The 27,575-nt window shown below is 45.3% G+C and overlaps 3 protein-coding genes across 3 annotated transcripts; 1 reads left to right on the plus strand and 2 right to left on the minus strand.

Annotated features, from left to right (window-relative positions):
• Positions 1 to 1,949: 1,949 nt before the first annotated feature.
• On the minus strand, positions 1,950 to 12,607 carry UBR7 (ubiquitin protein ligase E3 component n-recognin 7). Its single transcript, XM_080346034.1, has 11 exons — positions 12,390 to 12,607; positions 12,139 to 12,272; positions 11,393 to 11,453; positions 9,749 to 9,844; positions 8,603 to 8,656; positions 7,317 to 7,422; positions 5,929 to 6,113; positions 5,250 to 5,381; positions 4,702 to 4,864; positions 4,161 to 4,222; positions 1,950 to 3,367 (listed from the first exon to the last, which is right to left on the minus strand). The coding sequence occupies exons 1-11, from the start codon at positions 12,552 to 12,554 to the stop codon at positions 3,275 to 3,277; spliced, it is 1,251 nt and encodes a 416-aa protein (XP_080202160.1). The 5' UTR covers positions 12,555 to 12,607; the 3' UTR covers positions 1,950 to 3,274.
• Positions 12,608 to 12,625: 18 nt separating this feature from the next.
• On the plus strand, positions 12,626 to 14,344 carry GON7 (GON7 subunit of KEOPS complex). Its single transcript, XM_080346035.1, has 2 exons — positions 12,626 to 12,920; positions 13,002 to 14,344. Exons 1-2 carry the CDS (start codon positions 12,695 to 12,697, stop codon positions 13,127 to 13,129), a joined length of 354 nt encoding a protein of 117 aa, XP_080202161.1. The 5' UTR covers positions 12,626 to 12,694; the 3' UTR covers positions 13,130 to 14,344.
• A 4,809-nt stretch (positions 14,345 to 19,153) lies between these two features.
• On the minus strand, positions 19,154 to 22,506 carry LYSET (lysosomal enzyme trafficking factor). Its single transcript, XM_080345889.1, has 2 exons — positions 22,348 to 22,506; positions 19,154 to 20,259 (listed from the first exon to the last, which is right to left on the minus strand). Exon 2 carries the CDS (start codon positions 20,241 to 20,243, stop codon positions 19,848 to 19,850), a length of 396 nt encoding a protein of 131 aa, XP_080202015.1. The 5' UTR covers positions 20,244 to 20,259; positions 22,348 to 22,506; the 3' UTR covers positions 19,154 to 19,847.
• Between the last annotated feature and the right edge of the window lie 5,069 nt (positions 22,507 to 27,575).

Raw genomic sequence — 27,575 nt, forward strand, 5'->3', positions numbered from 1 at the left:
ACAGATTCTTCCTTTGAAATGTTTTGTTGTTCCATGGAGTTACTGTAGTTGTGTGTTAATAACTGCTGTGTTGATTGGCAGTTTCTTCTTGTATTTCCTGTTCTTGGGGAGTTTCATTTCTGAAAGTTAAGGCTGTGGCCACCCCTACTTGTAAACCTTGGGGTTTGGTTCTGGAGTGTCCCAAATGTTTATCTTATGGGTTTCTTTGCTTCAGGCTTGGTGGGATTAGGGGAGCAGGGGGGGGCAGGGGTTGGTTGGGTTTGTGGTTTGTTTGTTTTCTTTGGGTGTGAGGTTTGGTTTTTTTGTTCATTTGTTTTGGGGTTTTGGGGTTTGTTTTTTTTTTTTTTGGTGTGTTTTTTATTTTTTAGGAATACTCATGCTGCTTGGAGCACTGTTTGTTCATCTAATAATTCTGTGCTTCTATGGTAGAGGTGGTGCTGAGCTCTGCCGAACGCAGGGAACAGCTGAGAGAGAAAATTGTACACGTGTATTTGGGGTTTGTGTAGTTCTCTGTGCTGCCAGAGGGAGCCCTGCCCTCTGCAGCAGGACGGTTTTGTTTCTTGTCCTTGTGTTGTTACTAGTATAAAGTCAAGTGCCTTCGATGCTAAAGGCTCAGAAAACTTTCTTAAACTGACTTCATGTCCTATGCAAGTGTTTTTTCTACAACCTGCATAACCAGTACTTTGTAAAACTTGTTTACGCTTCAATTGTACATAGTGTTTTTTAAAAAAAATAGTATTTTTATTTAGGTACCTCCAAACTTGAATTCTAGTCTTGTGTGATGCATTGTAAAACAATACATTTCTCTTTTGAGTACCATTACAGTTGTAAAAAGGTTTTCACTGGTTCTATTTTTCTACTGTTGCTGAGAAGCATGTAACACTGACTTTATCCTACGTATAGTTGGCATTTCAAATAAATGGCTTGTATAGAACTTGCTTGTGTGACTTATTCCAGCTGCCTGTTGGCAGCGCTGCTGCTGAGCCCACCGTGCTGCTGTTCCAAACTGGCCGTGAGCGATGGCGGGGGAACAGAGCGGCTTAATGCACACCGTAAGGTGCCCTCTGGCAGTAAAGGCTCTTAAACAGACTGCTGTTCCTTCTGGAAAAAATGTGCAATAATGCTTTGAACATCAAGGATGTGATACAAACCAGTGTAAAAAGAGGAATTCTAAATTAGTGGCACTGTTCGAGCAGCTTATTAAAAAGGAAAAGCACTCCAGTGAAATAGTTCAGTGAACTGACTGTTCGTTACTTGCAGTCAAGGCAGAGGGACGTAGCCCTTGATCTGGAGGTGTTGATTTTCTCAGCAGAGCAACTAGACAGACACCCACGGAGCACCCAGCACCCTCCTCCCCAGTTCCAGTTATCAGCTGAATAGTCATTTGTTCTCTCTCACACAAACAAGAGAGATGTCATCAGAGAGATGACTCAAGTCTGGACGCATCATCCAGCAGCCGGAAATCTTGACTAGTCTCACTGTGGTGGACAACAGCAAAATACTGTGGGTTGTGTCCTGACAAAGAGTGGGGAGAGAGCACTGTATGGTCTCATGTTAATTACTGACGCCTTCATTCACACATCCAGGAAGATCAGTTTTGGGAGCAGCTTCCTGAACTAGACAAATTTAACATTTATTGTGACAGACGCACTGTTCATTGTTCAACAGAGCTCTTCTGAGTCTGCTAACTTTACAGCAGAGAGGATGCCTCTTCACCTTTAGGAGAAGCACAACTGCACTGAAGTAGCTGTAAAGGAATTGTAGCTGTAATAACTCCTTCTTGTGGAAATTACACGCTCTGAAAACACTTCTGCACCTGAACTCCCTGCACAGGGGACACCGGCCCCTGGGTCAGGACTGACGGCTCGTCCATGCGCTGCTCTGTGCGGCTGCATCGCGGGTGGAAACAAAACACAGCAGCAGCATTTAAATACAAACAGAACAGACAGTACAGATTGAACAGTTCTTTAATTTTTAGATATTAGATAAGCAGTTACAGTTGCTACAAAAAAGCACATACAATACACAGAGTTAAATTTTAAAGCAACTAGTCATTTTGCATTAAACAAACCAATGAACTGAGCCTCTACACTACAACTAGCTTTTGTAAATAAAGCCCTCAGAAACAATAAGGAGAATGATAGAAGTCCCATTTTCTTCTCAAAAGTCATTAATGTGAAAGCAGAATAGTACCCCATGGTAAATCCTCCACCTACATGAAGCAGGAATTAAAAATCAGAACTTAAAGCATGTTTTGGGGTTTGTGGGCAAAGAAAACTATATTAGGATCGAAACTTACAAAAAGTCAATATTTAATCGTGGCCAAGTGTAGGTTCTTCAAAGCCAGTGAAACATCTGTTGTGATTATCACAGTGATTATTAAAAGATCACGTGATTTTTACTGTAGCAAAATGCCAGGATGCTGCAGTGTTTGAAGTAGGCTCATTTTTAAAACTGAAGCACACGAGAAGGCCTGTGACAAAACCTCTCCACACTTAATTTGTAACTTAGTCCCTCCCCTTAGATACTGTTCATAAATCTAGTGAGCAGATAAAGTTTGTGACTTTTTTTGCATGTAAAACATCACTGTACAATATTAGAAATGTAGTTTTTGAATTTATAAAAACGAGACACAATGTTGTGTTGATGAAGCCTGACGCTGCTTTCTCAGTGCTCCCCTGCTCGGGGCTGGCAGCAGCACTGCGAGGTTCGGTTCCCCTGCTGTGACCCCAGTGCCGGGGTGGTGACCTGTGCCGGCTGCTCCCTTCCGGGTGCTGAGCCCTCTGCGCAGGGACCTGACACTTGATTTGTGCAGGAGCCGTCGCTAGAGCTGCTGTGCCCCGAGGAAGAGCCCCTACAGCCGGGTAAAGCAAAAGAGCAAAGCACAGGGCGTGCGCCTTGCCTGCGGGGGACACAAGAGGGACAAGCGGAGCCCAGCCTGGGTTAGTACAACTACAGCTACAGGCACTGCGAGTAACACGGGTGGAAAGACTGAAGGGAACGCGCACGGCGGCTCGTGGCTCTTCTAACTCGCCACCCCTCCCCGGAGCACGGCCAGCCTGCGCGGGAGCGCAGCCTCCCGGCAAACCCACACACGCAGGGCACCTGCTAACAACACGTTCTAGGCGCTACAAGAAAAGGAAGTATGAGACAAAATGAAGATGTTGCTTGGACAGCTGGATTTTGGTGAGAAGCCAAATACTGAAGATGCCTCTTCTGTTTGCCATTGACTGTCGTTCTCCCAGTTGTCCTTTCACACCCAGACCCTCTCCGTCTAACTGCAGTAGTACTGCATCCTGTTAGTCCGTCGTCTTTTCCGTGACTGAAATTCTTCAAAGAAGTGCTGAATGTCTTCTCTTTTAACCACCTGCAGGAAGCAATATGAAACCCAAGTTGTACCAAAATTCAATTAAACAATCTTTTTTTCTTGCATGCGTCCCACATGTACTACACAAGCATACAAAAGCCAGCACCCTGAAATCTCTCTGACAGAGCAAAACAGCTTTCCCATTGTACCCAAAGGAAGTTATTAATGCCCAGATTCTGATATAAAAGAATGCAAACAGGGAAACGAGCTCCCCAAAGGCAGCACAAGCCCATGGAGGAAAGCTCCTCATGGTATTTTTAATGAGTTTGGCCACTTTTATCATCAGAAAAACTAACACAAAGCAAGATTTTCACCAGCTCACTTCAGAGTCATTACAATCTAACTAAGAGTGACAATTTAGCCTATAAGCCAACAAAATGCATGTGCTGCTTAACAACAGCATGTAAATTTCTCCAGAAAACAACTGACATGACTGTTTGCCAACATTTAGTCAGTCCTTATTCCTCTGAGAGTTTAATTTAATATAAGAAAAAACATAAAGGTTAAGACCTTTTTTTTTCCCCCCAAACACTTTAAATAGAGCAACAGAAGCTTCACTTAGGAACTGCTCTCAGTATTTTACAGATTTCTGTAAAGTCCCTGCTGTCCCCCAACAATGCCATTAAGGAAATGCTACTGTGAATTCCAATCAAATCGGAGATTTCTAATTCCCACTGTGGTACCAGCAACTCCAACAGACGTGAAAAAAATGTAACACAGCATCCTTGTATTCAACACCCAGCCCTCAACGGTACTTGAAAACATTCTGTGAATTTTGCGAGTTGTGCCTTACCGTTCCCTCATCTGCAAATCTCCTGAGATAATCAGTCAGTTCTGTCTTTAAATCGTTGTATTCTGCATGGAGAAGCGAAGGCAAGTGAAAGAAAATAAAGACAGTAAGATATCCAGCTTTTGTTTAACACGGGCTAAGTAAGACAACTTGTTCTACTTCCTCTTGTCATTCAGTAGATTTACTTGAGAGAAATCTAGGTTTGGATTATAAATAACAGCAACCAAAAGAAAGGCAGGTCCAGGTAATCACGAGAAGCCCAGCAGTTTATCAGGGCAGCCCATGCAGCCTGCGTATCTGTCCAGGTGATCTTTGGAGAAACGTACAGAAGTTCGGTGAGTGGATCAGAACAGCTCATTAAGAGGCTGCCCCGGCCACCAGCTTCCCGCTGCAAAAATCACACGCGGGTCACTGTGCAAAGTCCCAGCTTGTCACTGGGCGCTGGGCCAGCGTCCCCCCAGCTGCAAACCCCGATACTCATCCCTTAAGGAGAACCATTCACTCCAAGTGTTAAGGCAGATTCTAAGAAAGAAGCTGTATTTACCACAGATGAGTTCTACTTGCTGGACTCTGTTCATGCTGTTAAGGGTGTCCATTAAAGGATCTCTCCTCTCTGTTTCTTGGTCAGTGGTACCTTTATTTTCGTAAGCCAAGACAGTGTCACATTCATCTGTCAGGAACTGGACTTCGAGCTCTGAATACATTTTCTGGAGAATGAAGTAAAATTTCCTTTTACATTACAAAACTTCTCAGATGGAGCTGCTCTTGTCCAATCCTTTTTGTGTTCAGTATCACAAATAACAATGAAAATAATAAAGTAAATTTTGTACCCAGCATTTCAGACATCTCATAATAACTTCCAAAGCAACACTGGATTTAAGCAGCAAAGAAAATACGAATGTTTAGAAGCTCCCTCATGCTGTATTAATCCCAAAGGATTCAGCATGTTTCTTTATGCAGGGTGAAGGTGTTTTTTTAGATGTTTATATGCAGAGTAAGAACATTTACACAAATTTTTATCTACAAAGATTGTCTGGTCGCTCCTCCCTGCCTCCCCCACATCAACTATGGTAACGAAGAATGAAAACGTACCAAACAGTCTTCACAGGTGCACAATTTGCTTCTCCAGTTCGATGGCCAAAAGGTGGCAGTATCTTTTTTTAAAAATGGCTTGCTTTGGAGTTCTTTCAGCTTGCAGACTGGCTCCTCGCTCTTAGTAACTACCTGAATTAAAATGAGAATGTTCAGTGCTCTAAAAACGTCACTTCAAATACACTCTGTTCTTTCCAGCATGTCATCTTCCTTACGTAAGATTTTTCTTTTCTCTCAGACACACTTATTTTTACAAACAACCTATATTACCATTTCATCCACAGGAAGATTCTCATGCGGTTCTAGCAGTTTCCACTGGAAATTTCTGTAGAAATTTACTGCAATAGCCAGAAGTGTTTAAGAAATCAGAGCTGGGCTACCATGCAAATGCAGCTACAGTGCGTAATACCCCCGTGTTAGAGCAGCCTCGGAAGCCCCCGCCGTGCCAAGGCCAGGCGGCTGACACGAAGGGACAGACCTCACCCATCTGCACACACACGTCACACCCTGGTCACCCACTTCAACACGCGTGTTCCACGCGTGTCAGTGACTGGAGAGGAACGTGGGAACAGCCTGAAAGCATTTACCTCTTCGCTGAACCTACGCAGAAGGAGGTGGGCTTTGCTTCACCCACCATCAGCACACAGATGTACGAGACAGAAAAGAAGGTCCGTTTTACCTCCGGACAGGCAGACCCAGAGCTGGTGGATGGTTCATTCAACTGTTCCATTTGCTTTTCCTCCTTCGTTTCTTGGTGTTCCACTCCACTTTCTTTTTTTATTTCTTTCTTCTGGTCTTCACTTTCTTCGACCTTCAGGACAATCCCTTCATCTTCAAGGGAGTTCACTTTGGTCAAAGCAGGAACTGGAAGATACATACATGTGTAAGTGCAAATACTGTGCCAGACAATGTCCAGGCTACCACAGATGCTCTCTCTGCTTTACAGCACAGTGTCCAAGAGCACCTATATCACCTCATACTCAGCTCTACAGCTGTCCAAAGACACAGTGACCCAGGTATACAAAGAAACTGGTCCCTGTTTAGCCATAGTGTTCTTCACCTCTCATGCTCCTATACTAAAATACTCTGCTTCCTCAAACCCAACCCCTAGGAGAGGGAAAAGGGCATCACCATTTCAGATAGTTCTGTACTAAGGTGCCTGTCCTTCTCAACACCTCTTGACAGCCATGGCAGGTTCAGCAGCTGTTGAGTACTTTTTTGCTGACTTTGTGTCGGAGTCCTTCATTTTCTCCAGATATACGCACCAAAAACTCCATGACAGATTAACTACACGTACCACTTCCCTATTTAAAACACATTTTGCTTTTAATGTCAGTTCAAACGTGTGCCCTGTAACTTAGCTAGTTAGAAGGAAGAAAACCAAAACCAAACAAACAAAAAATCCCATTCTGTACTGTATTTATATTAGAAGGAAAAGAAGTCCTGACAGGCCAGCTTCGAATCCTTAAAATTACCATCTAAAATTTCTGGCACATAAGAGGTGAGTCACCAGTTGATATAACCAACATTTAGGAGACTGCGTGAAACCAGCTTTTTCCACAGAAATCAAGTCATCTGCCCTTCTGATCCCGCAGAGACCACAGAGCAGACAGGGAACACGTCTCCTGAGCACAGCCCCAGCTCTGCTCACATTAAGGTTTTATGTGTTCATTTCAGGTCGCTCCATCACCCCCTTTGCTGCTCAGAGTGTCTTGGACTCCGCTGCTGGCCCCACTGCTTCCCTTAGGAAGCCTCTTCAATTCTTCGATCCAGTTTAGAAATTCAGTTCCTTGAGACAAGTCTTAAATCTTCATCTATCTATGCGCCAGCACATCTTTGATAAAATACATGAGTGAGCACCACAGAAATAAGATTTAGGAACAAGAACTGCTTTTTTTTTTTTACAGAACAGTTACTGCAGCCCCGCATGTTCCACTGCTGGAGGCAATTGTCCAATATAACGAGTATCATTTCTTCAACCACTTAAACAGTATTATGTCATTAATCAACCACGTATGGGGAATACACAAAACAAAATACTGGCTGAGATGTCTTAATTTTCTTTACCTGCTAATTGGGATGCATAAGCCCACAGGAAATGGCAGTGACTCATGCAGGCCTGGCAAACCATCTCATGGAAGTCTCCGCTTTCAGGGGGAACTGCACCAAGATGCTGTCACAAAGAAACAAGCAAGTGGTGCTGAAGCATCCGCTACAAATGAACAGACTCAGTGCCAGATTTAGAGGAAGTAAAATCATCAACTGCCATCACATTTTCAGCACAACCACACACCCCTGCCAACTTTCTACAGGGATTATCAGTATAACTTAAAGACTGGAAAAAGCTGATAAAAATTCCAGCAAAAAGATGAAATAATCCTCTCTCTGTCTACAGCCCTTTAAGCCTCCTACATACCCAGAAATCTCAGTCCTGTCTTTACCTCATTTTTAAACAGTATTCTTCTGAGCTGTCCTAAACACAGGACAAGTGAAGATACCTCTTGCACACTGCACATCTAAACTCTTAAATTAATTTCTATGATGGCTTCCTTATATGTCAGAGATTGCAAGTCTTCATATTAATCACATACTGAACTTCAGAAGAATTAGATCTCAAAGCTCTATAAACTGGTGAGAAATATTTAGGCAATTAAAAGCACTTAGCGGCTTTCTTTTGAAAAGCATTCTTGCAAAGCTCACAGTGCGCAGCATAACATTCTTCACACGTACGTTTACACAAAAGAATCCTATAGTTTACCTACAGAACACATAATTGAAGCCAAACATCTCTTTATTTTTCTTATTCTTTGATTCTGCAACTTCAAACACAAAATTTCACTTGTGCCCTTCAAGGCACGAGAGGCTGAATCCTTAATGCTTCCCCGTTAAGTAGGGCACCCGCTGAAGTGCTGAGCTGCTTTTTAAAGATTTCCCCGAAGTCCGTAATTAGGAACCAACAGCACAGTTTGTTCCTTGCTCCTTAAAGGAATTACAGTTTTAAAAACTTTCTTTTGAATGAAGAACTATTCAGGTAGTTGCTAATGATGTGCCTCAGTAAGAGCCTTTCTCTCAGTGATCAGAAATTTCCAGTTAAAGAGACAGTTATAAAACCGCTATTTTATTCTGCAGCGGTAACCTTCAAATGGGTAGAACTTCTCCTTGGTTTTCTGGACTGGAGCACAAGGTTAAACTCTCAATATTCCTTTGCACAGGATGAAAAGAAATGCCTTAGAGCTCATGTAATAATCTTTTGAGAGCTGCAGCAAAGCCTGCCAACTAATAACCACACAAACTTAACCAATACTAACTTACTTCTGTGCAAACGGTAATTCTGCTACTTATAGTTTCCTTACCCTTCCATGGAACCAGTCTTCGCAAACTATGCATTGGATCATCTCATCTGGAATCTAGATGAAGGGTCATATAACACAATTAGCATTACCAGCAACCTCCAGAATCTTTCAGGAGCTGTGCAAAGGCTGCACCAGCGAGCTGCGCCTCCCTCCTCGCTCACCCACAGGGAGCTGCCATGGATAAGTAGTTACTGCTTCATTAGCCGCTTTGCTTCCCTGAAGTCCAACAGCATATGTAATCTGGCATATTATCAAGACTGTGGGAAATCCCATTTGTTATTACAAAATCAGTTTTCCCAGTAGAGCAAGACATTCTCACGCAAAAGAGCTGATAAAAGTTAATACACTACCGGTATCTTTCTTCCCATAAACAGAAATTAACAGGCAGCTCAGCAGAAGAAAGATACTGATATTCATGACATCATCAGGTTTATACAGTAATGCAAGAGTCCCAACTTAACTGCCCACAATGCAGTACAGTACAAACTGCTTTGTTATGAAACAATTATCAATGATTTCTTTAGAAACGTTTAGCTATCTGTGAACTTCAGCAAGGTGCCTTTACAAAATACCTTTTTGTATTTGAAAGGCTTGTGCCTTCCTTATTCTTCAAAACACCTAACCTATATGACTGCAAACAAAAGTTTGCTTGTGCAAACCAAGTGGTGTATTTTAACACTTCAGACAAAGTGCTCTGACTGCCATGAAGGAAAGCTAAAGCAAGTGCTAGCGGGCAGATTCTCCCCATCCCAGAGGCCTTGTCAGAACACTGTCGCAGGCACAAGAAAGCAGATTCTGCTCTCTCCTAACATGTGCAAGGTGTTCATCCTGCGTTTGCCACATTTCTCAAGATAACGAGAACATTCCCCCAGCCCCAGGGAACTCTGTAACTTTAGAGACAGGAAAGCAAAGATGAGCCCAGCAGTGTTTTGTCCAAATGAATGTTTGTCCTCCTCATCTGTCTTTGAGATACAAATGTATTCTCCTATTTAAAGAAAAACTGATAAGAGTAATTACTTTGTACAGCACATGACAACCAAAAGCAATATGGACCCTATGACTTCTTAAAGTGGGATCTGCCCTTTGCACAATGTTTTGCATAAATACCACCAATATATGATTACTAACAGTTTTTGTATTTCTTACCTCATCTTCAGGATCAGGATAAGGTCTTTTACAAGTGCAGTATAATCCATAGAAATTGTCATTATACTTATTTCCTGAATTCACCTTGCACTTTTCCTAGGAGGAAGGGAAAACATCTCAATAGGCAATGCAGTGAAAAACAAAAAACGGAAAAGGTGTATAATCTATAAAAAAAGCTAATTCTTGTTCCACTTTAATTCCTAAAAGCAATCATTATAGTCATCAGCTTGAAGATCCAAAAAGAAAGATATCCGGACACTTATGCTATACAGTGAGCAGCAGATTGGGCACGTGAGGAATACTGAAGTTCAAAAGGAAAGAAAAACATTGAGTCTTTCTGCCTTTGTAACAAATGGCAGCTGTGGTGTTTGTTACGCTACTCTAACCTGAAATGATGTATCACCAGCCACGTCTGCCTCCTGCCATTAGAGCAACGCCTGTACATTTATTGTGCACCTTCCCCTCCATTTTTTTAAGCATCCAGACTGTGATCCAAACCCAACCTTGTTTAATGTTCCCACTGAGCTTCCACTAAACTCATGTCATATAAGCCTCGCTCTACAGAGACATTACCCAAATTACAAAACACGTAGAATGAAACTGAATTACAGGTAACCCTGTTTAAAGACAGCAGCTAACACAGCTGCAGCCACAGCGCTTGAGAACTGCACGTAGCTGCAGCCTAAAGCCACCGCTCTGCTGGCCCCTGCAGAAGCAGCTGTGACCGCTGATGATGTTACCACAAAACCCTTCCTATCTTTCTACAAAGGAAGAACAGCCCACATGAGCACCCAGCATCCCTAAGGTCAGACAGATTAATGGCTGGATGCTGGAGGTCACTCAACCTGTACAACTGATTTTGCACTGAACTGGAGGAGAAGGAACAGCCATGTGATGTATTTCATCGACTCAAGTGAGCAACAGTAACATCTTAAAATTGTCTCTGTAGGGATCACTGGACTGCAGCCCCAGGCTGGCTCGCTCTGGGTCCATCCCAATTCTGCCAGAATAAAACAGGCACGCACAAAACCTCTTGCTGTTTGTACATTTGGACTGTTGTTACCCTGGGGGCGGCACTGCAGGCAAAGCCAAGCAGCCTCTGCCGCTGCTTCCCAGAACATTACCAACTACTCGCCGAGTCCAATTTTGGACTCTCGAGTTCACTGAGTAGGAAACCACAGAAGCGTTAATATAGTGAAAAATTACCCCATTAGTGTGCTCTGGTAGCAACCCGTCAAAAAAGATTAGGGCACTAATGCTACTATGAGGAAGGGGAGGGAACTGTCCCTTTGACAGCAGCACAGCCTTAAATTTCCTTAATGCAACTGCAAAATTGCACTCCAAAAGGTTCTCTTGAAGCTAATAAGAGGTATCAGTGCAGGGACCACATGTTCCTGGCATTATGCTGACCATGGATGTAGAGCTGCTGCATTCTTGGATGACAAGGATCAAACCTTCTCTCTCCTCGCAACATTTCCCGTTGGTCCCTTAACGATTTTATCTCCTGCTGTAACACTCCCACCTTGTTTAACTTGCTGGGAAAAGCAGACGCATCATGTGGGCCAGCACTGGCTGAGGCAAAGCACCAGCCTCCCGGGACTGTTACTGTGATCCTGTGCGTATGAAACCTATGTCTGAACTTACTGGGAGCAACTTGCACTGCAGATTTTTGAACTTGCTATTTCCACAGTCACAGCGGAAGTTCCTGGAAAGAGAAACGAAGCATTTCAGGTTTTTTATTAACTGAACACACATCACTTTTTTTGGTGTTCACGACAATTCCCAGCAGTTTATTAGAAGCCATACAAATCCTCTTGCAGCTACTTAAAAAACAGCACGGGCGGGTCTGGCCCTGCAGCCTTGTCTCCCGGGTGGTGCTGCCGGGAGGCCTCAGCGCACACGGCGTGTGCAGCAGAGCGAGCGCGCTGGGACAGGGGAGCGCGAACGGGCGCGTTTCCAAAGCGGGGTCCGCGCAGGAGACCGATCTCCCGCTTAACCAGGGCTGCTGCTGCGCGCGAACGGGGGAACGCGGGAACCTCAGCGACCCGACACCACACGGGGACGTTGTCCCCCCTCACCGGAACGTGTTACACAGCGGAGGAGGCTCTGGGACATCCCCCGGCCGGCTCCCCTCGCACCGCCGCGCCCGCAGCCCCCGGCGCTCGGTCCTGGCCGCGCGGGTGTGCGGTCGGAGCCGGCGCCCCGCTCGCCCAGCCGCCGGGAGCCCGTGCGGGGCCCACACGTCCCGGGGCTGCGGGGGCGGCGGGAGGAGCCGCGAGGCGCGCGGGCTGAGGGCGCTCGAGCCGCCCGCACCCGCCGCCAGCGCGCGCGCTTCCCGCCGTCGGGACGGGCCCGCGCCCCGCCCCGCCCCGCCCCCCGCGCCGCCGTACCTCTTGGTGTAGAGCTCGAACAGCCGGTGCGTGCCGTGGCACTCGTAGCTGCAGGCCAGGCAGATCCCCGCCGGCTCCCCGCCGGGCGGCGTGCAGGTGCTGCAGGCGTACAGCGCCTGCCGCTTCACCGCGCCCTGCGGGGCGACACCGGCGCAGGTTACGGGGGTCGCCGGGCGGCCCCGCCCCTCGCGGCGCCTGGCCCCGCCCCCCGGCACCGCCCCGCCCCCCGCGGCGCCCGGCCCCGCCCCCACCTGGGAGTAGCTGCAGCGCTCGTGGTCGCTGCCCCCCAGCACGGCCCGCGCCTCCTTCTCCAGCTCCTCGTTCTCCGCCAGCACCTCCGCCAAGGAGACCACGGGCTCCTCCGCGCCGGCCCCGCAGCCGCTCCCGGGATCGACGCCCTCCGCCGCCGCCTCCATCGCCGGGACGCGAGGCCGAGCGCGAGCCGAGGCGGGAAGCACACGGCCGAGGCGCCAGGGGGCGCCTCAGCGGAAGCGGAACCGCGCGCCTCACGTGACCGGGGGGCGGGGTCGCGGGCGGGCGGGCCGCGCGGGGCGGGATGGAGCTGGTGGCGGAGCTGCGGGGCCGCGGGCAGACGCGCTCGGTGCGGGTGCCGGTGCCGCCGCCGTGCCCGGCCGAGCGCAGCGACCCGCCGGACTGGGAGCTCAGCGGGCAGCTGCGCGGCCTGCGGCGGGGCCTGGCCGAGCTGCAGGAGCGGGTGGTGCAGCTGCTGGCGCCGCTGGTGCAGGAGCAGCGAGAGGCGGCGGGCGGCGGACGGACCCGCGGTGAGTGGGGGCGGGAGCGCGGCCGGGGGCTCCGCCCGCCCTGGGGCGCCGCTCATCCGCCCCCCGCTTGAACCCTGGCAGGTTGTGCCGAGGATGAGGATGAGGACGACGAGGAAGAGGATGAGGAGGATGAAGACGAAGACAACATGGACACCAGCGCGAACACCGAACACCCGCCGCCGAAGCGGACGAAGGTTCAGCAGCCCTGACGGCGGCGGTGGGACTGAGGCCGGGCCCGGAACGGGCCTGTCGGCCGCACCGGCTGTGAGTGTCCCCGGGCGGGGCCGGGCCGCCCTGGCCGGGCAGGGCCTGTGTCTTGTGCTCGTGTCTTCAAACTGAAATGTTGGTCCCGACACTATTTTAATACGGAAACCTTAACGAAAAGACACGCCTCGGTGTTAGCGGTGTGTTGGTTACGGGGTACCAATGTGACACTGACAAGAGTTTTTAGTAAACTAGTCGATAAACATTAAACAGTTCTCACAAGTGTTCTGACCGCTATATTTTCAATGACTTTCTCCAGATTTCATGTAATCACAGGATGGTTGGGGTTGGAAGGGACTTCAGGAGATCATCTAGTCCAACTCACCCACTAAAGCAGGTTCACCCAGAGCAGATTGCACAGGGATATGTCCAGGCAGGTTTTGAATGTCTCCAGAGGAGACTCCACAGCCTCTCTGGGCAGCCTGTTCCAGTGCTCTGACACCCTCAAAGTAAAGAAGTTTCTTCTCATATTCAGACAGAACCTCCTGTGCTTCAGTCTGTGCCCATTGCCCCTCATCCTATTGTTGGGTACCACTGGAGTCTTCATTTGACTTAAAACAAACTTTCAGAGTAAAAAAAATCTGGAAAGAGTTATTTTGTCAGATGTGATCTTAAAATGCCACAAGACAACTTCTATTTATATGGAGAGAAAGCGATAGAAGACCACTATAGTATGCAAAGTTAAAAAAACATCTGTAGGACCACGTCTGTTCTTAAACAGCCCTATGAGAGTCCTGTACACTCCTATAGTGCAAGATTATTTTTGCCTGTCATCTAAAAGGCTTATTTTAGTCACCCATCAAACAAGTACTTGCCTGGAAAAGGTCGTAGACAAAGTAGATTGAAAGAGTTGGAAATCTTGGTTTCAAAAATTTGTCATTTTTTGGTGACAGCTGGGGAAGTGACAAGTCAGTGTGACTTCAATAATTAAGGTTCCACGACTCAAAAACTGCTGTCTGCGTTAAGCCTGTTTTTTCCAAAATTTTTTTCCTCTTTTTTTTCATGCAGCGGTCAATCTTCATATACTTTCTTCCATCACAAATTTTATCCAGGTTGATTTTTAGGCTCATTGATAGCCAAGTCAAATAAAGTCACTATCACAGCTTAATATTCTCTCTGTGCAGAACTCTCAACATTACCTAAAAATAACAAAAAGAAGAGCAGGGTGATTTTTTGGGGGGGAGGGAGGGATGCTTTCTGAAAACAAAACTTTGAGCAGAAACTAGGGGAAATAGGGTGCTACACTGGTTGCTGTAGTTTATTTGGGGGGGGGAAAAAGCATAAATATTTGAGGAACACCTGTAAGCACATTATATGTAGCAGTTCTTGGCTGTATAAATCAACATTACCCAATCCCTCTGCAAAGGCAGCTTGTTCTTTCTTTTGGTGATAACACAGCATGTGGAACATCATTAAGGTAACGGATGTTTCCTGCAAGGGGAAAGTTGTCAATGCTTCCCACATGTTACTTTAATTCCCAGTGTTTGGTGTGTGCTGTGAGCAGGCATAAAACACTCTTGATAGCCATTCCACACAGCTTACTGTGGAGCTGGAGAATTTTCTCTAGCAGAAATTAACTGACTTAATAGTGTGAAAAGCATTTTTTTTCTTTTTCATGTGTTCTGCTGTCACAGCTTGTTCATGTATTATGGAAACTGAGCAAATCTTGAGACTTGTGTATGGAGGACAAAGTATTGGAATAAATGATGGGTGAATTTTTATGAGAACAGTTGTCTGCATTCATTTGAAATGGGGAGAGGAGATGGAAAAGAGGTCCAGTAAACATGTTTTAGACATCTTTATGTACTCTTATTCTAATAAATTCACACACCTGTTGGCAGCTACAACAGAGACATAATTGAGGAAAAAAGGCCAACTGAAGACTAGGGAGCTTTAGTTGCTGAGGGCTTAGGGTGGGAAAAGAAGTGCAAAGATTAGTTCTGATCTCTTGTCACACTGCAAAATCTTGAAGTGATAAACTGCTTAAAGTGTTTTAGGGTAGATAATTTATTGAAGGAAGTGGCATTGAAGGAAGTGGCTTATCAAAATAGCAGCAGCAACATTTAGTAAAAAACCCTAGCCTGATAAATATATCAGAAGGGCTCCTTCATGTGACCTGTGCTAAGTGATGGCATTTTTTATGAGCTCTGTTCTGCAGCTTTGGAAGCCGGTAGAGCTACATCTAAGAGCAGTGTTTTCCTCTTCCTGGCCCCTTCCAGACCACAGTCTTAAACACTCCAGCAATGGTGTCAACTGTGGGATGCCTAAAAAACAACATTTAACATAAGGCATTAATTTGTGGCCTTTACACATACATAAAATTGGTGTAAATAGTCCACTGGAACATCGTGGGCTGAAAACCTGGTTCAAAGTAACAAACCTCAACTTTACTAATGCAGGTAATACCCCAGTAATGGGATACTTTTTTCTGTCAACCTGGGCACAGGAACACATTGCACCTGAGCACCAGAAGATACCAGTGAGCATTGGGTCAAGAACAACCACTCAAGTTTTTGCCTGTAATGAATGGCTAGATGAATTTCCTCACTGATAATGGGGGAGAATGTCTCTATTGAATTAAAAGAGCTGAAGTGATACTAAATTAAATTCTTGGTTGTATTTAGATGAGAACCAGCTACTTTGAGTAGCTGTGAAACTGAACAGCAAAAATTATGAAGTCAGTCTCCTTCACATAGACTGGGATTACATGACATACTCTATTGTTACTGCTTTGAAACTGAATTTGCTGGTTTGAACAGCTTTGAGGCTAAATTCATAGAGACATTTAACAGGTTGCAACATTCTGTGGTTTTTAAAAAATAAAAGTTAAAAATCACAAGTATGATACTTATTAGGCACTCAGATGGTTCTGTGATGGAAAGAGTGCAATCTCATTATGCCTGATAATCAGGGCATTGTCTACTAGTGCAAGACATTTCCTAGTTCCTAGGAGAGAAATTCATTCTCATAATTTTCATTAAAAGGGTTTGAATGTGATTCACTCATTGCAGCCCCTGTGTAATTCTTACTCATTCTAGCTTAAAAGTTAATTTATATATGAGGTCCTACAGATTATCAGTCTCTCTAAAATATGCAGCAGTCTGGCAGTTAGGCCATGCTAATGCATCTTGGAGCTTAATATATGGTTACAGTGTAAACAACTGAGCACTGGTTTGGGGCACAATCACTAGCCAAAATTTGCTGGGCTAGTCATGGGCTTTGAGGACTGAGAGTTGAGCAGAAGTGCCTGCTTGTGGCTGTAGCTCATTCTTTCTTTCCAGAAGAAACCTGTACCGTAAGGCTAGCCTGAAGGAGAGCTGAGTCAGTTCAGGCAGGGACTACCAGGCGAAGGTTGAGCAGCTCATGAAACTAACTCCCAGCCTGCCCGTAAGCAATGCTCATGCAGACTGACAAATCTTTATCTTGTGACACAAACACAACAGAAGAAAATCAAGGGTAGGTGGCAGAGAGAGAAATATTAATCAGCCTTACATTATAGCTACTCACTTTCTTGGCAGAAAATTAAAGCTCAGAATGATTGCTGGAGGAATGATTGGTAGAGGTTAACAATCTTCTGAGGACTTCACTACTGCCTCTATTTTTATATCTTCTGCTTTAGAAAGATGCTCAAGATCAGGTCTGAGCTAACTCATTTTTAGTCAAAAAGAGTATGAGTAAAAATACCCGTCCCCCACTAAGCGGAAGTTGTAGCAATTAATCTTTTCCGCCCACTCAGAGAAAAGAACCAAGTAGGTCTATATGAGCAAGTTCTAGTATAAGCTAGTCTCACATTTTATTAATACCACTGCTGTAGAAAGAGATTTGTGCCATTATCGGTCATTTATGATCAAGAACTAATTGAGAAGTACGTAGTCTTTAAAGAGGTTGTAAAACTTTTTTGAGCTTGATTATTCCCCAAGCACGTAGATTATGTCGATTTGTGTTCCAGGTAGTTATCTTCTGTGACTGAGGACTAATCAGCTTTGACACAATCTAAAAGTCTTCAGGATAATCAAGATTAAAGTAATTTCATCACCTCTTTTAAAAGGCTATAGTAAAAAAAAAACAAAACAAAACAAACAACTATTTAATCATTAATTTTGATAGTCTTTGCTTCAGTTATTCTGTGAGTAAGACTTCGCCTGTGGATGTTCCACTGGTGCCAAAAATGCTGGAAGCACCAGCAGAGCCAGCTTCTCTCTTCTGCTCCTATTGTCTAGGATTCCTATGCACTATGTTAATAGTTTATACCAGTTCTCTCCATTGCTGCTTTCCACCTCAAGCTCAAACCCTTACAGACATGCCATTTGCTTCAATGAGACTGTGTCTTTCTGTAGTTAGTTGTAAATCTCATACTTGCTTTAATCCATAACAGTCTTCTGATGGAAAAGTGTACAAACACAAACCTCAGTTCCGCAAGTCACCACTGTGCCCAGCACATGCTCCACATCCAGAGCTCAGCTCACCACGTCAGGCACGTGGATGAATTTACTAAAGACCATGTGCCTGCACAACAGAAACTTAGGCAGTTCTCCCTATCATGCTTCCTCTTATGTTGGTCTTTAAATAACTCCATCTAGACACAACAAAACTTCTCAATTTAAAAATGGAGCATTTAAAAAAATACAGCATCAAGTGAAAAATGGAGGCCAGCCAGAGGTATCTCCCTGCTACACAAGGGTGGAGAAATGACAAAGGGATTCAGTTTCATCCAGCCAGCCCCAAAACTTCAGGCTGCAGGCAAGTAATTGGGGCACAAAGCATAAAATGACAACAACAAAGATCAACCAAACTTAGACACTGAGGGAAGGACAGAAGAAAAAGCTACAGCAGCTCACTGCCAGCACTGCTATTTAGCAACAAACACAGGAGAGGGGAAAAAAAAAGTCATATGTATCTGCATTAACAGAGTTCTGTTTATAAATATTGAAAAGATTTTATTTTGTAGATAAATAGGATGGTGATTTTGAAAGTTAGGAAACAACACAACTTAAAAGCTCTGACTCCCAAAGATGCTACAAGTCAGAGTTTATTCTTACTCCAGCATATTAGGATGGCAGCATGCTCCTTTTCATATTGCACTTAGAACTTACAACCTTCGTGTAAAGGCTACATTGTGTTTTCAGGTCCTAGCACCAATGCTGGCATTTGAAACCAGTGTCTCAAAATATCTCCAAATGCAAACAGAAAGTTTCAGGTGGTGTAACCGTGATGCTTAAACATAGCGACACTGAAAATAGTGTTCTCTTTCCAAAGCAAGAGAAAGCTGATATTCTCCAGGATTCCCTTAAAGCAGTCAGAAATGGATGAGCATTTGGGATGATCAGGTACCGACAATCACATACAACTGAAATTATACTCGAGGAGTTTTGTTTGTAATTGGTTTTGGTCTAGTGCTTTTGAAGAGTGTATTCTGCACTGTTTTCACATTCAGAAGGCTACTTCCACCGCGGCTGGCTCAAAAAATTAGGTGTTCTGAGAACAAAAAGGGACAAGAAGAACAGATTTGATTTCAAAATAGACAATCCAGTAGTTCGAATTAAACACTGTGCCAAAATAGCCCTGAAAAACAGAGGCTGAAACTATAGTAGGAAATCTCAGTGGAATTTCAGTATGACTGAAGAAATTTGCATTCCTTGCAAGAATGCGAAGAAGGTATCTTACCTCTTCAAATTTCTGGAAGAAACATGGTTATCTGTCTTAAAACCTGTTAGTAGCATCTCCCCAACCTATATCAGTTAAGTTTCCCAAAATTTAAAGTTTTTCATAATACACCAGTGCTCCCAGGACATGGCTTTGCATCATGTCTGGAGTGAGATTAGACTGATAGTAAATTCCAATAACTTGTAATTTTATCAGAGATTTCTAGTGATAGGAGAAGGAAACAGAAATGAAGTTTTGTGCAGAGTATAGGCCAGTGACAGCACAAGCTGCTTTCAACATCATAGGAAAGAGTTTAAAGCACCAGCCCCCAGGCCTGTGCCGCTCCTCACTGCCTGCCTACTGCAATGTGGTACTGTTGTACTCCCTGGAAAAAAACACGCTACCATAGAAATAAAAGTGCCTTTTTCTCTGTAAGCATTCGCACAAACTTTATTCTTTGCTTCCTGTGTTTATATTGAAATTTATTTCTAAAAAAAAAAAAAAAAAATCATTAAAAACCAGCACTGATGTAGATATGGATTACTTAAAAAAAAAAGAAAAAGCAAAGAATTGTGTTAAGTGCAGCTTTTATAATCATATTCTGATTTTTTTCCTTTCACATTTACCACAAAAGAAGTATATTTTCATTGATTTTACTCCAAGAGAAAACATAGGAAATCACTTTTTTGCACAGAGGAGTAAAGTCATGGACCAGAAACTTATTTCCCCACAGGACATTTCAGATGCAATGTTGCAATTTTGCATCATTAAGGCAAAATGAGGAATACTTCCATCAAGTGTCACATAGGGCTCTCCCACTCCGGCTATTGTGATAGAGCAATATTTAAAAACATTTGAAATTACTTTTTTTTAATTATTAAATAGAAAACAGTCACTCTCTTCATTGCTTAATAGTTTGAAAGAAAAGGCTCTTCACAGCCTTCACTCAGAACTTCAGTCTTGTGATTAAATCAGGCGTACGCAATTGCTTCAAAACAGCCATGGAAACTAGAAATTGAGCTAAGTGTCAATCAGCTGTAATCTACTGATCTGATTAGAGGCCTTCACAAATGTTTGATGACGATTGCAAATAACAGCCAAGCAGATAGGAATGATGCAATACCCAACAGTTTTGGGGTCAGCTCTTGTGCAGGAATAGAGGAACAAGAACATCTGTAAATATGGTATTAAAAATATTATAGTCCACAGCCAAAAAGGCAAGGACAGCAGTCGTACTTTTAAGGAGTGCGTCCATGTGGTTCCTTCCTGTGGTTCCTTGGGGTGTTGCTGAATGTGCTCCAGTGCAAGTTTGTTGTAAGTCTCATTGATTTCAAAGACGTAATAAAAAACCGCAGCACTTGCTAACAAGTACAACCCCACACCGATCCAGCCCATCCTCTGGCGGAAGTTCATCATTCTCCATGCTCTGCACCTGGAACAAAAGGCAACATCTACATTCAGTACAGCTCGGAGAAAGAGGTGACACAGATAAAGCTTGGTTTTCATAAGGTAACTTTTTGTAACTTTTCATTATTCACTAGTAAAACCAGCACACATATATCCATTTCTGAATACCAGAGTTCTCTCTACATCAGGGAAAACCACACTACTATGCCAGCAAGAGGCTAATGGTAATTACATACAACGTTCCAGCCATAGCCCTGGCCAGTTCAGGGCCTGCCAGCTACCAAGTTATACCACGGTAAAGTCAAACACCGAACGAACAAAACAGAAGTCATGAACTGGGCAAGTTACTGACCATATCTGCCCTCAGTGTCTCTAGCCACAGCGCGGGGATAATACAAGACTGTCTACAAATAAAGTATGTAAAGTTCTTTGATATCTGCAAGACAAACACACTGGTAGGCAGCCAGTAACAGAAACTCATCACTAACTGTTTGCAGCATAGCAACATCCAACTTTACTAAGCTCTAGCTGAGTGCCCATCTATGAACCGTATAAAAGGATGTTTTCAATTTCAACATGAGAAGATATGTACTAAAGGTATGTATTTGTGTCCATTTGCACATGTGAAGATACTATAAGCATGTTACTTGCACCCAACTGTGTTTCTGCCCTGCCTGTGTGAACACCTGCCGTCTGCCTTCTGGAGGAAAGGAGCTGAACATCTGCACCAGCGACTGACTCCATGCAGAACAAACCAGACAGCACCCACACAGCACTTTTCAAAAGAAGCACCACAGACATTACGGGGCTCAATTTTAGCTGCTTGAAGATCTCCAGCTGGCTGACAGGTCTAGCTGACTTGAAACTCTCTTCAAATCGGTCACAAACACTCTAGCTGCAGCACCTCCACCTAATACCAAGATCTCATCACTACCTTGCCCCATAACAGCCCCTGGGCGGGGCAGGGAGAACTCCTGCCTCACGGCAGATGGCTAAATAGTTCTCTTAACAAATGTACTTATTCAGACTGTTGGGGTTTTACCTTTCCTAGCGTTTGTCAGAGAGGAACAAGGTCAATTTATGCAGTTCTGTTTTAAAAAAATACACCAGGCACAAATGTTTGTTTAAGGATGATTTATGCATCCAGATTTATGCATAACTATTAATGGAAGTATGTCAGAGTTCACCACAACTGATAAAAAAATCATTACAGCTTTCTAAATCCTCTTTCCCAAGGCCCAACTAATCTGTCTGGTTGGCAATCTTGGTTTTGGGGGACTGGGCTAGATGATCTTTCGAGGTCCCTTCCAATCTCTAACACTCCATGTGATTCATGGAGTTCCCAACAACCCTCAGTGTTGCCCTGACAGACTCCAAGCAGAATTTGTTCTGGCCCTCACAGGTCTGCACTTAGAGTGGCTACAAGAGTCAAACACAAAGTGACAGCAGATACCTGAGAATGCCGCCACTTGATGCCTGTGACAGCTCTTTGTTGTTCAGCACATCCTTCTGTAGAACTCAACAGTGTGTTTCACTTTAATACAACAAATTAATACTTTTAGTAGGACAAACTAAAAATTTGTATAAGAACCTGTTAATCCACTGGGTAAAAACTCAAATTCTAGAGTCCATGGTTACCCAATAGCTAGGTCACTGTTCATTTTTTTTGCTATTGAACCACTTTAGGGATGGCCAACAAGTAGTTAAGAAAATAAATCTTTAAAAGGAATGCACATATCAAAAGCACAAGCACTATTAAAACTGCAGTAGCTTTAAGAAGGTAAACATTAGCTCATCGTTTTTTTCCCGCTCTTATCTCGCAGAAGTGGCCAGAAGGAGCCCGAGCTCCAGGTGACACTGAAGGAGGCAGCGATAACGCTCGGAGTTTTCTCAGTATTTTCCTCTCCGAATCGCACCGTTCACTTTCAGCGTTCGGAAACAACCGCGACGCGGACCAGAGCCGCTCCCCGCGGTGCCCCGGGGCTCTCCTCCCCAACAGCCCGCGCAAGCCGCCCGCAGGGCCCAGCCCTCCCGCCAGCGCCGGACCCGCGCTCCTCTCCGGGCGAGAACTGCTCCCGCCGCGGCTCCTCCACCGACGCCGGCAGCCTCTTACCTTCCTCCGGCGGAGAAGGAGGGAGCGGGAGGGCGGCGGCAGGCGGCCCGCTCCCCTCAGCCCGCGCCGCCGCGCCGGGAGGCGGAGGGGCCCGCCGGGCCGCCGCGCCACTGCCGGGCCGCTGCCATCGCCGCCCGGCCGCCGCTCGGAACCGCGGCACTTCCGGCATGGGAGAACCACTTCCGGTGCGCGCCCGTCTGCATCCGAGGCGGGGCGGGGCGGGGCGGGGCGGGGCCGGGCTTGCCCGGGCGGGGCGGGGCGGGTTGGCCGGCGGCCATCTTGGCTCGGACGCGCGCCCCTCTGCGGCGGGGTTGGGCTCGCCCGAAATGGCGGCCGGGGTCAGGGGGGCGGCCCCGCTGCGCTGCTCGCCCGAAGAATCATTAAATGCCCGGAGTTGGAAGGGACCCACAAGGATCATCAAATCACAGAATGTTGGGGATTGGATGGGACCTCGAAAGATCACCCAGTCCAATCCCCCCGCCAGAGCAGGAACACCCAGATGAGGTTACACAGGAATGTGTCCAGGCGGGTTTTGAATGTCTCCAGAGAAGGAGACTCCACAACCTCCCTGGGCAGCCTGTTCCAGTGCTCTGTCACCCTCACTGAGAAGAAGTTTCTTCTCAAATTTAAGTGGAACCTCTTGGGTTCCGGTTTGAACGCATTACCCCTGGTCCTGTCATTAGTTGTCTCCGCAAAGAGCCTGGCTCCATCCTCATGACACTCACCCTTTATATATTTATAAACGTTAATGAGGTCACCCCTCAGTCTCCTCCAAACTAAAGAGCCCCAGCTCCCTCAGCCTTTCCTCATAAGGGAGGTGCTCCGCTCCCTTCATCATCTTTGTTGCCCTGTGCTGGACTCTCTCCAGCAGTTCCCTGCCCTTCTGGAACTGAGGGGCCCAGAACTGGACACAATATTCCAGGTGTGGTCTCACCAGGGCAGAGTAGAGGGGAAGGAGGACCCCTCTCGACCTACTAACCACCCCCATTCTAATACACCCCAGGATGCCATTGGCCTGCCTGGCCACAAGGGCACAGTGCTGGCTCATGGTCAAGTCCAACTCCTGGCCCTACATATGACAACCCCACAGTTCGCACCGTGTGTCTGAGGGTGTTGTCCAGTCTCTTCTTGAACACTGTCAGGCTTGGGGCTGTGACACCTGCCTGGGGAGCCTCTTCCAGGGCTCCACCACCCTCTGGGTGAAGAACCTTTTCCTAATGTCCAGCCTGAACCTCCCCTGTCACATCTTCCTGCCATTCCCTCGGGTTCTGTCGTTGGTCATTTACCCTTCGGTTCCCACCAGCCCCGACCCGCGGTGGTTCCCACACGAGTGTGGCTCCGTGCGGTGCTGTGGAGGGCGCGGGTCAGGCTGCCCCGCCGGCCGGGCCTGTGCCCCAGGGCCTGCCACAGTAGCTCTGGCCTTTGCCCACCCGGCCCCTTCCAGTGCGGTTGATTGCAACAGCACTCGAGGAGAGGAGAATCTCGGCACCTGAGTTTTGATAGTTGGTTGCATTAGCCAGGTATGGTGTACTGGGGGAAATACCAATGGAGGCTATCATGTTGTGGATCCATCTCCAATGACTGACATCTATGTTCTTATATGTTCATACAAAAATATGTCTTATTGGTGTATTTCTATTTAATTAAATTATTAGGGAATATGGTGCCAGGAAAAAGCCTTCAATAAAGCCAAAATATCATCTAAATTGACAAAAAAAAAGAAAAGATCTGGTCAGATGCATGTAGTTCATTGATGGGCACCAGTGATAACTGGAAAGTTTGCTTTGTACAGAAGGCGCTTCAGCATTTGTCTGAATTCAATAACTGTTTAATGCATAATTCCTGTACCAGTTAAACAAATTAAGTAACCGCATTGAATTATATGTAAAATGAAAACATTTTAGTAAATTGTTGTATCCCGGAGCCATGAAAAAACTACTGTTTTCTCATACTGCTGCTGGGAGCTGCTGTGATTTCTCTTCTGAATTGCTTCACAAATTGAATCAACTATGAGTGAAACAGATTTAAAATCCATTTGATTTGGCTATTACTGTGCGTTAGTCTTGGGAATGACCGACTCATTGGCAGTCAGCACTGAATTCTGTCTTCTAAAGTTATAGAGAAGCAGTGGTGGCCACACTTGATACACATCCATCTATAGTTAAAAGGAATGCTAAAGGAGAATTTGAAAAGAGACGTCAAATAAGAACTGAAAAATGCTAAACCAATAACTTTTCTGTTTGAGTGTAAGAAAATATATACACCTAGGCTTTTCTGCCATCTTTCTTGGCAGATGTAGCAGGTGCTTGTGAGCCAGTATATAAAAGTTGCTGCAAAATTAAATTTATGATGGCTTATCCACCTGTTGGTGTTTCAATTAAAAATGTTGGCAACTACCATTTTGGATTATATTCGGGACGTCTAATGACTAAACGTACAGTGCTGCAGAGGTCATTGTAGAAAAACGACACTCTGGAGAGCCCATGAAAGTCAGATGTAAGTTACCTGGCCCAGAGCAACATCACCGTAAGCCATGATACTTTTTGGTTTTGCTTTGATGCCCATTCAGCTGAAGCCTCAAGGACGTGTTGTCTCCTTGGCCACTGTGAGGACACTAGATGGTGCTCAACACCACAAGCAAAGGGAACCGTTCCGAGGCCAGGAGAAAGCCCGACCCCCAGGTCAGAAGTTTTGCACTTGTCTTCAGTTGAATGAAAATTTCATCATCTTCCGTGAAATTTAAATAAACTGTTAGTGTAGTTCTGGTGAAGGATGTAGATATGAATAACTACATCCAACTAATTATCCCTGGGACACTGCTCTCAGCTAAATGCCATTCTTTCCCTTCTTACAGGCGGTGAAGTCCCAGTTGAAGTCAATGTGGCTCCTGTGTAGCTGACAAACATTTTACTCAAGTACGGCTTTATTGCATTTTTTTATATTGGGTTAGAGGTAATGGTGGGAAATGCAATAGCTACTGCATAGAGCATATTTCTTTTGAAATAGCAACTTGGATGTCAAAGAGAAGGGTATCAGTCAGAATTAATATGTGACTGTGTGAATGTAGGGCTTGGCAGTGGATACACATGCTGAGTGTGAAGCCTGCAGTTGCACTTAAGATTCTGAAGAAAGAGAAGCGAAATGTGGGCCTTATTCCTAGTTAACAAGTCTGTCCTCTGAAGGGTTGGAGGTGGAAAGGGAGGATGGTTTTGGATTTAATCTACCTGGGTCTTCTGTGCTAACCATAGGCCTGAAATTATGGTTATGAAGACAAAGATCTGAAAACTTTATAGAGTTGTTATAGCGAACACAAGCTGCCTTTGAAAGCTAAGGCAGTGATTTGTAATATCTTTGGATTAGATCTCAATTTACGTAAATTCGGTGCTATGCTTAACCTTTGGCATAGTACAGGGAAGGACACAACAAACAGCTGAGGGTTGGTTTGAGTTTTTTTTTAGCAGCAGCCTTTGTGGGGGGAAAATTATATTAAAATTAGTGGAACAAGAAGAGACTGTTCTCAGCTTTAGAGGGGTATCACACCAAATTCCAGTCATCAGGGCTTGTTACAATCAGGGGGAAATAACTCATACTCTTCGTATTGAAATGGGGACATACACCTGGTAAGACTCAAAAGGGCAATATTCATGTTGCAAACAGGAGGAGAACATAGAAGTCTGTTGAATCAAAAGAAATTAGTAATTAATGTTTGGGCCTACAATTAGGTAATAATGGGATTTTGTACTGTTGAAAGGAAGAAAAAAAAAAAAGTTTTTCACCTAGTTGTGACATGTGCATTATTGTTGGGATTGTGAAACTAAATCTAGAGATACTGGATTTAATTTGAAGGTAAAACAGAAAAGCACTGGGAGCAGTGAGGGCTGGCTGCTCCATAGGGGCAGAAGCCAATGTGGTAAGAGCTGGTAGGGCAGAGCATCCATGCCAGAACCCAGCCCCACAGCACCTGAGCAAAGCCAGCAGGACACAGATTCAGCTGGCATCCAGATGGTCAGGCAAGCAATGAGGCAGGTCGAGGTCAAGCTGGAAAGGCAGCCCAGAGGTTGGGGTCAGGTCTAGCAAGGGTAACCAGTGTCAGACATAACCTAGTCATCACCAGGCAGGTCCATACTGATAGGAAAAGACCAAGGTCAAGTTATGAAGTCAGTCTGTAAGTCCAGATGGACATAGCTAAGCACAGTCACAGCAGGACTGGAGACCCACACTCATACAATATAGCTCAAGTGTGGAGTGAAGGCCCAGGGCTCTGCTTAAATGGGGCTCCTGAGTCCATGGGTGGGGGCAGGTGAGGCTTGTTTGGGCTGTTAAGGCCTATTAGTGCACTCAGGGTCCCGACAAAGCACGTAGGACAATTGAGGGCTGACAATAGGAAACAGATGGGTTAGTTTTAATCTGTGTCAAACAAGGTTTTTAAAATTTAAGTTTAAGTGAAGGTCCTCACTAGGCTTAGATTTTTGGCAAAACAGAAGAGCAAAGGTAGGAGACCTGGGATAATTACCAAACCAAAATTAGTTTGGCTTCCAAATGGAAGGCAGGAGCTGAAGCACAGAAGGCACCATGCATTCTTTAAGTGGATAAAGATTCAACATAGTAATAGGTAGGTTCTCTTGATTGACAAGTAACCAAGAAGTGAGAATCTAATTGTAGAAACATTTCTTTCAAGAAGGCATCTGTTTTCCACTTTGTAGGGCACTGATTTTTGACCCATCAATACCACCATGTTCTCAGATTTTTTTCTTTTTTAATCCTAACTCTAAGCCAAACTCTTGCCTAGAGATCTGAGATCCCTATGGGGCCCATATCAATTGGGATTCCAAGTGGAAAACTGGTATAGAGGCAGCAAACAGGACATAAGCCCAAGTGCTGGTCCTATGAAGATCATACCTAACCCTAAGCCAAGAGAGTTAGACTAGATTTAGTGTAAGGCTGAGCTTCTGAGGAGAGCTTTGGGCACCCATACCTTCCCTGCTAGCAACATGCCAAGGGTTTGATGGTTCCTCTCACCCCCATTTCTTTTCCTTCTCAGTCTGTAAATCCTGAGGTGGCAGGTGGGCAGGGAGGCAGCACCCCTTGGCACAGCCCTGTCGCCTCCCCATTCCAGGGGAAAAATCCACCAGTTAAGGCAGACCGTCCTCGTGGGGTGCAGTGTCCTCAGCGTGGCATTCCCCTCGCTGATGGGATCTGGGGGACAGGAGTGGGATGGCATTATGCTA

This window comes from Nesoenas mayeri (assembly GCF_963082525.1).
Source record: "Nesoenas mayeri genome assembly, chromosome: 5".
NCBI classification, from domain to species: domain Eukaryota; kingdom Metazoa; phylum Chordata; class Aves; order Columbiformes; family Columbidae; genus Nesoenas; species Nesoenas mayeri.

Coding starts and splice junctions, on each gene's coding strand:
- UBR7 (XM_080346034.1), bottom strand. CDS start 12,554: ATGGAGGCGGCGGCGGAGGGCGTCGATCCCGGGAGCGGCTGCGGGGCC. Junction 11,454..12,138: donor TTCGAGCTCTACACCAAGAG/GTACGGCGGCGC, acceptor TTCTCTTTCCAG/GAACTTCCGCTGTGACTGTG. Junction 4,223..4,701: donor GCAAGTAGAACTCATCTGTG/GTAAATACAGCT, acceptor TTCTCCATGCAG/AATACAACGATTTAAAGACA.
- LYSET (XM_080345889.1), bottom strand. CDS start 20,243: ATGATGAACTTCCGCCAGAGGATGGGCTGGATCGGTGTGGGGTTGTAC.
- GON7 (XM_080346035.1), top strand. CDS start 12,695: ATGGAGCTGGTGGCGGAGCTGCGGGGCCGCGGGCAGACGCGCTCGGTG. Junction 12,921..13,001: donor GGGCGGCGGACGGACCCGCG/GTGAGTGGGGGC, acceptor GAACCCTGGCAG/GTTGTGCCGAGGATGAGGAT.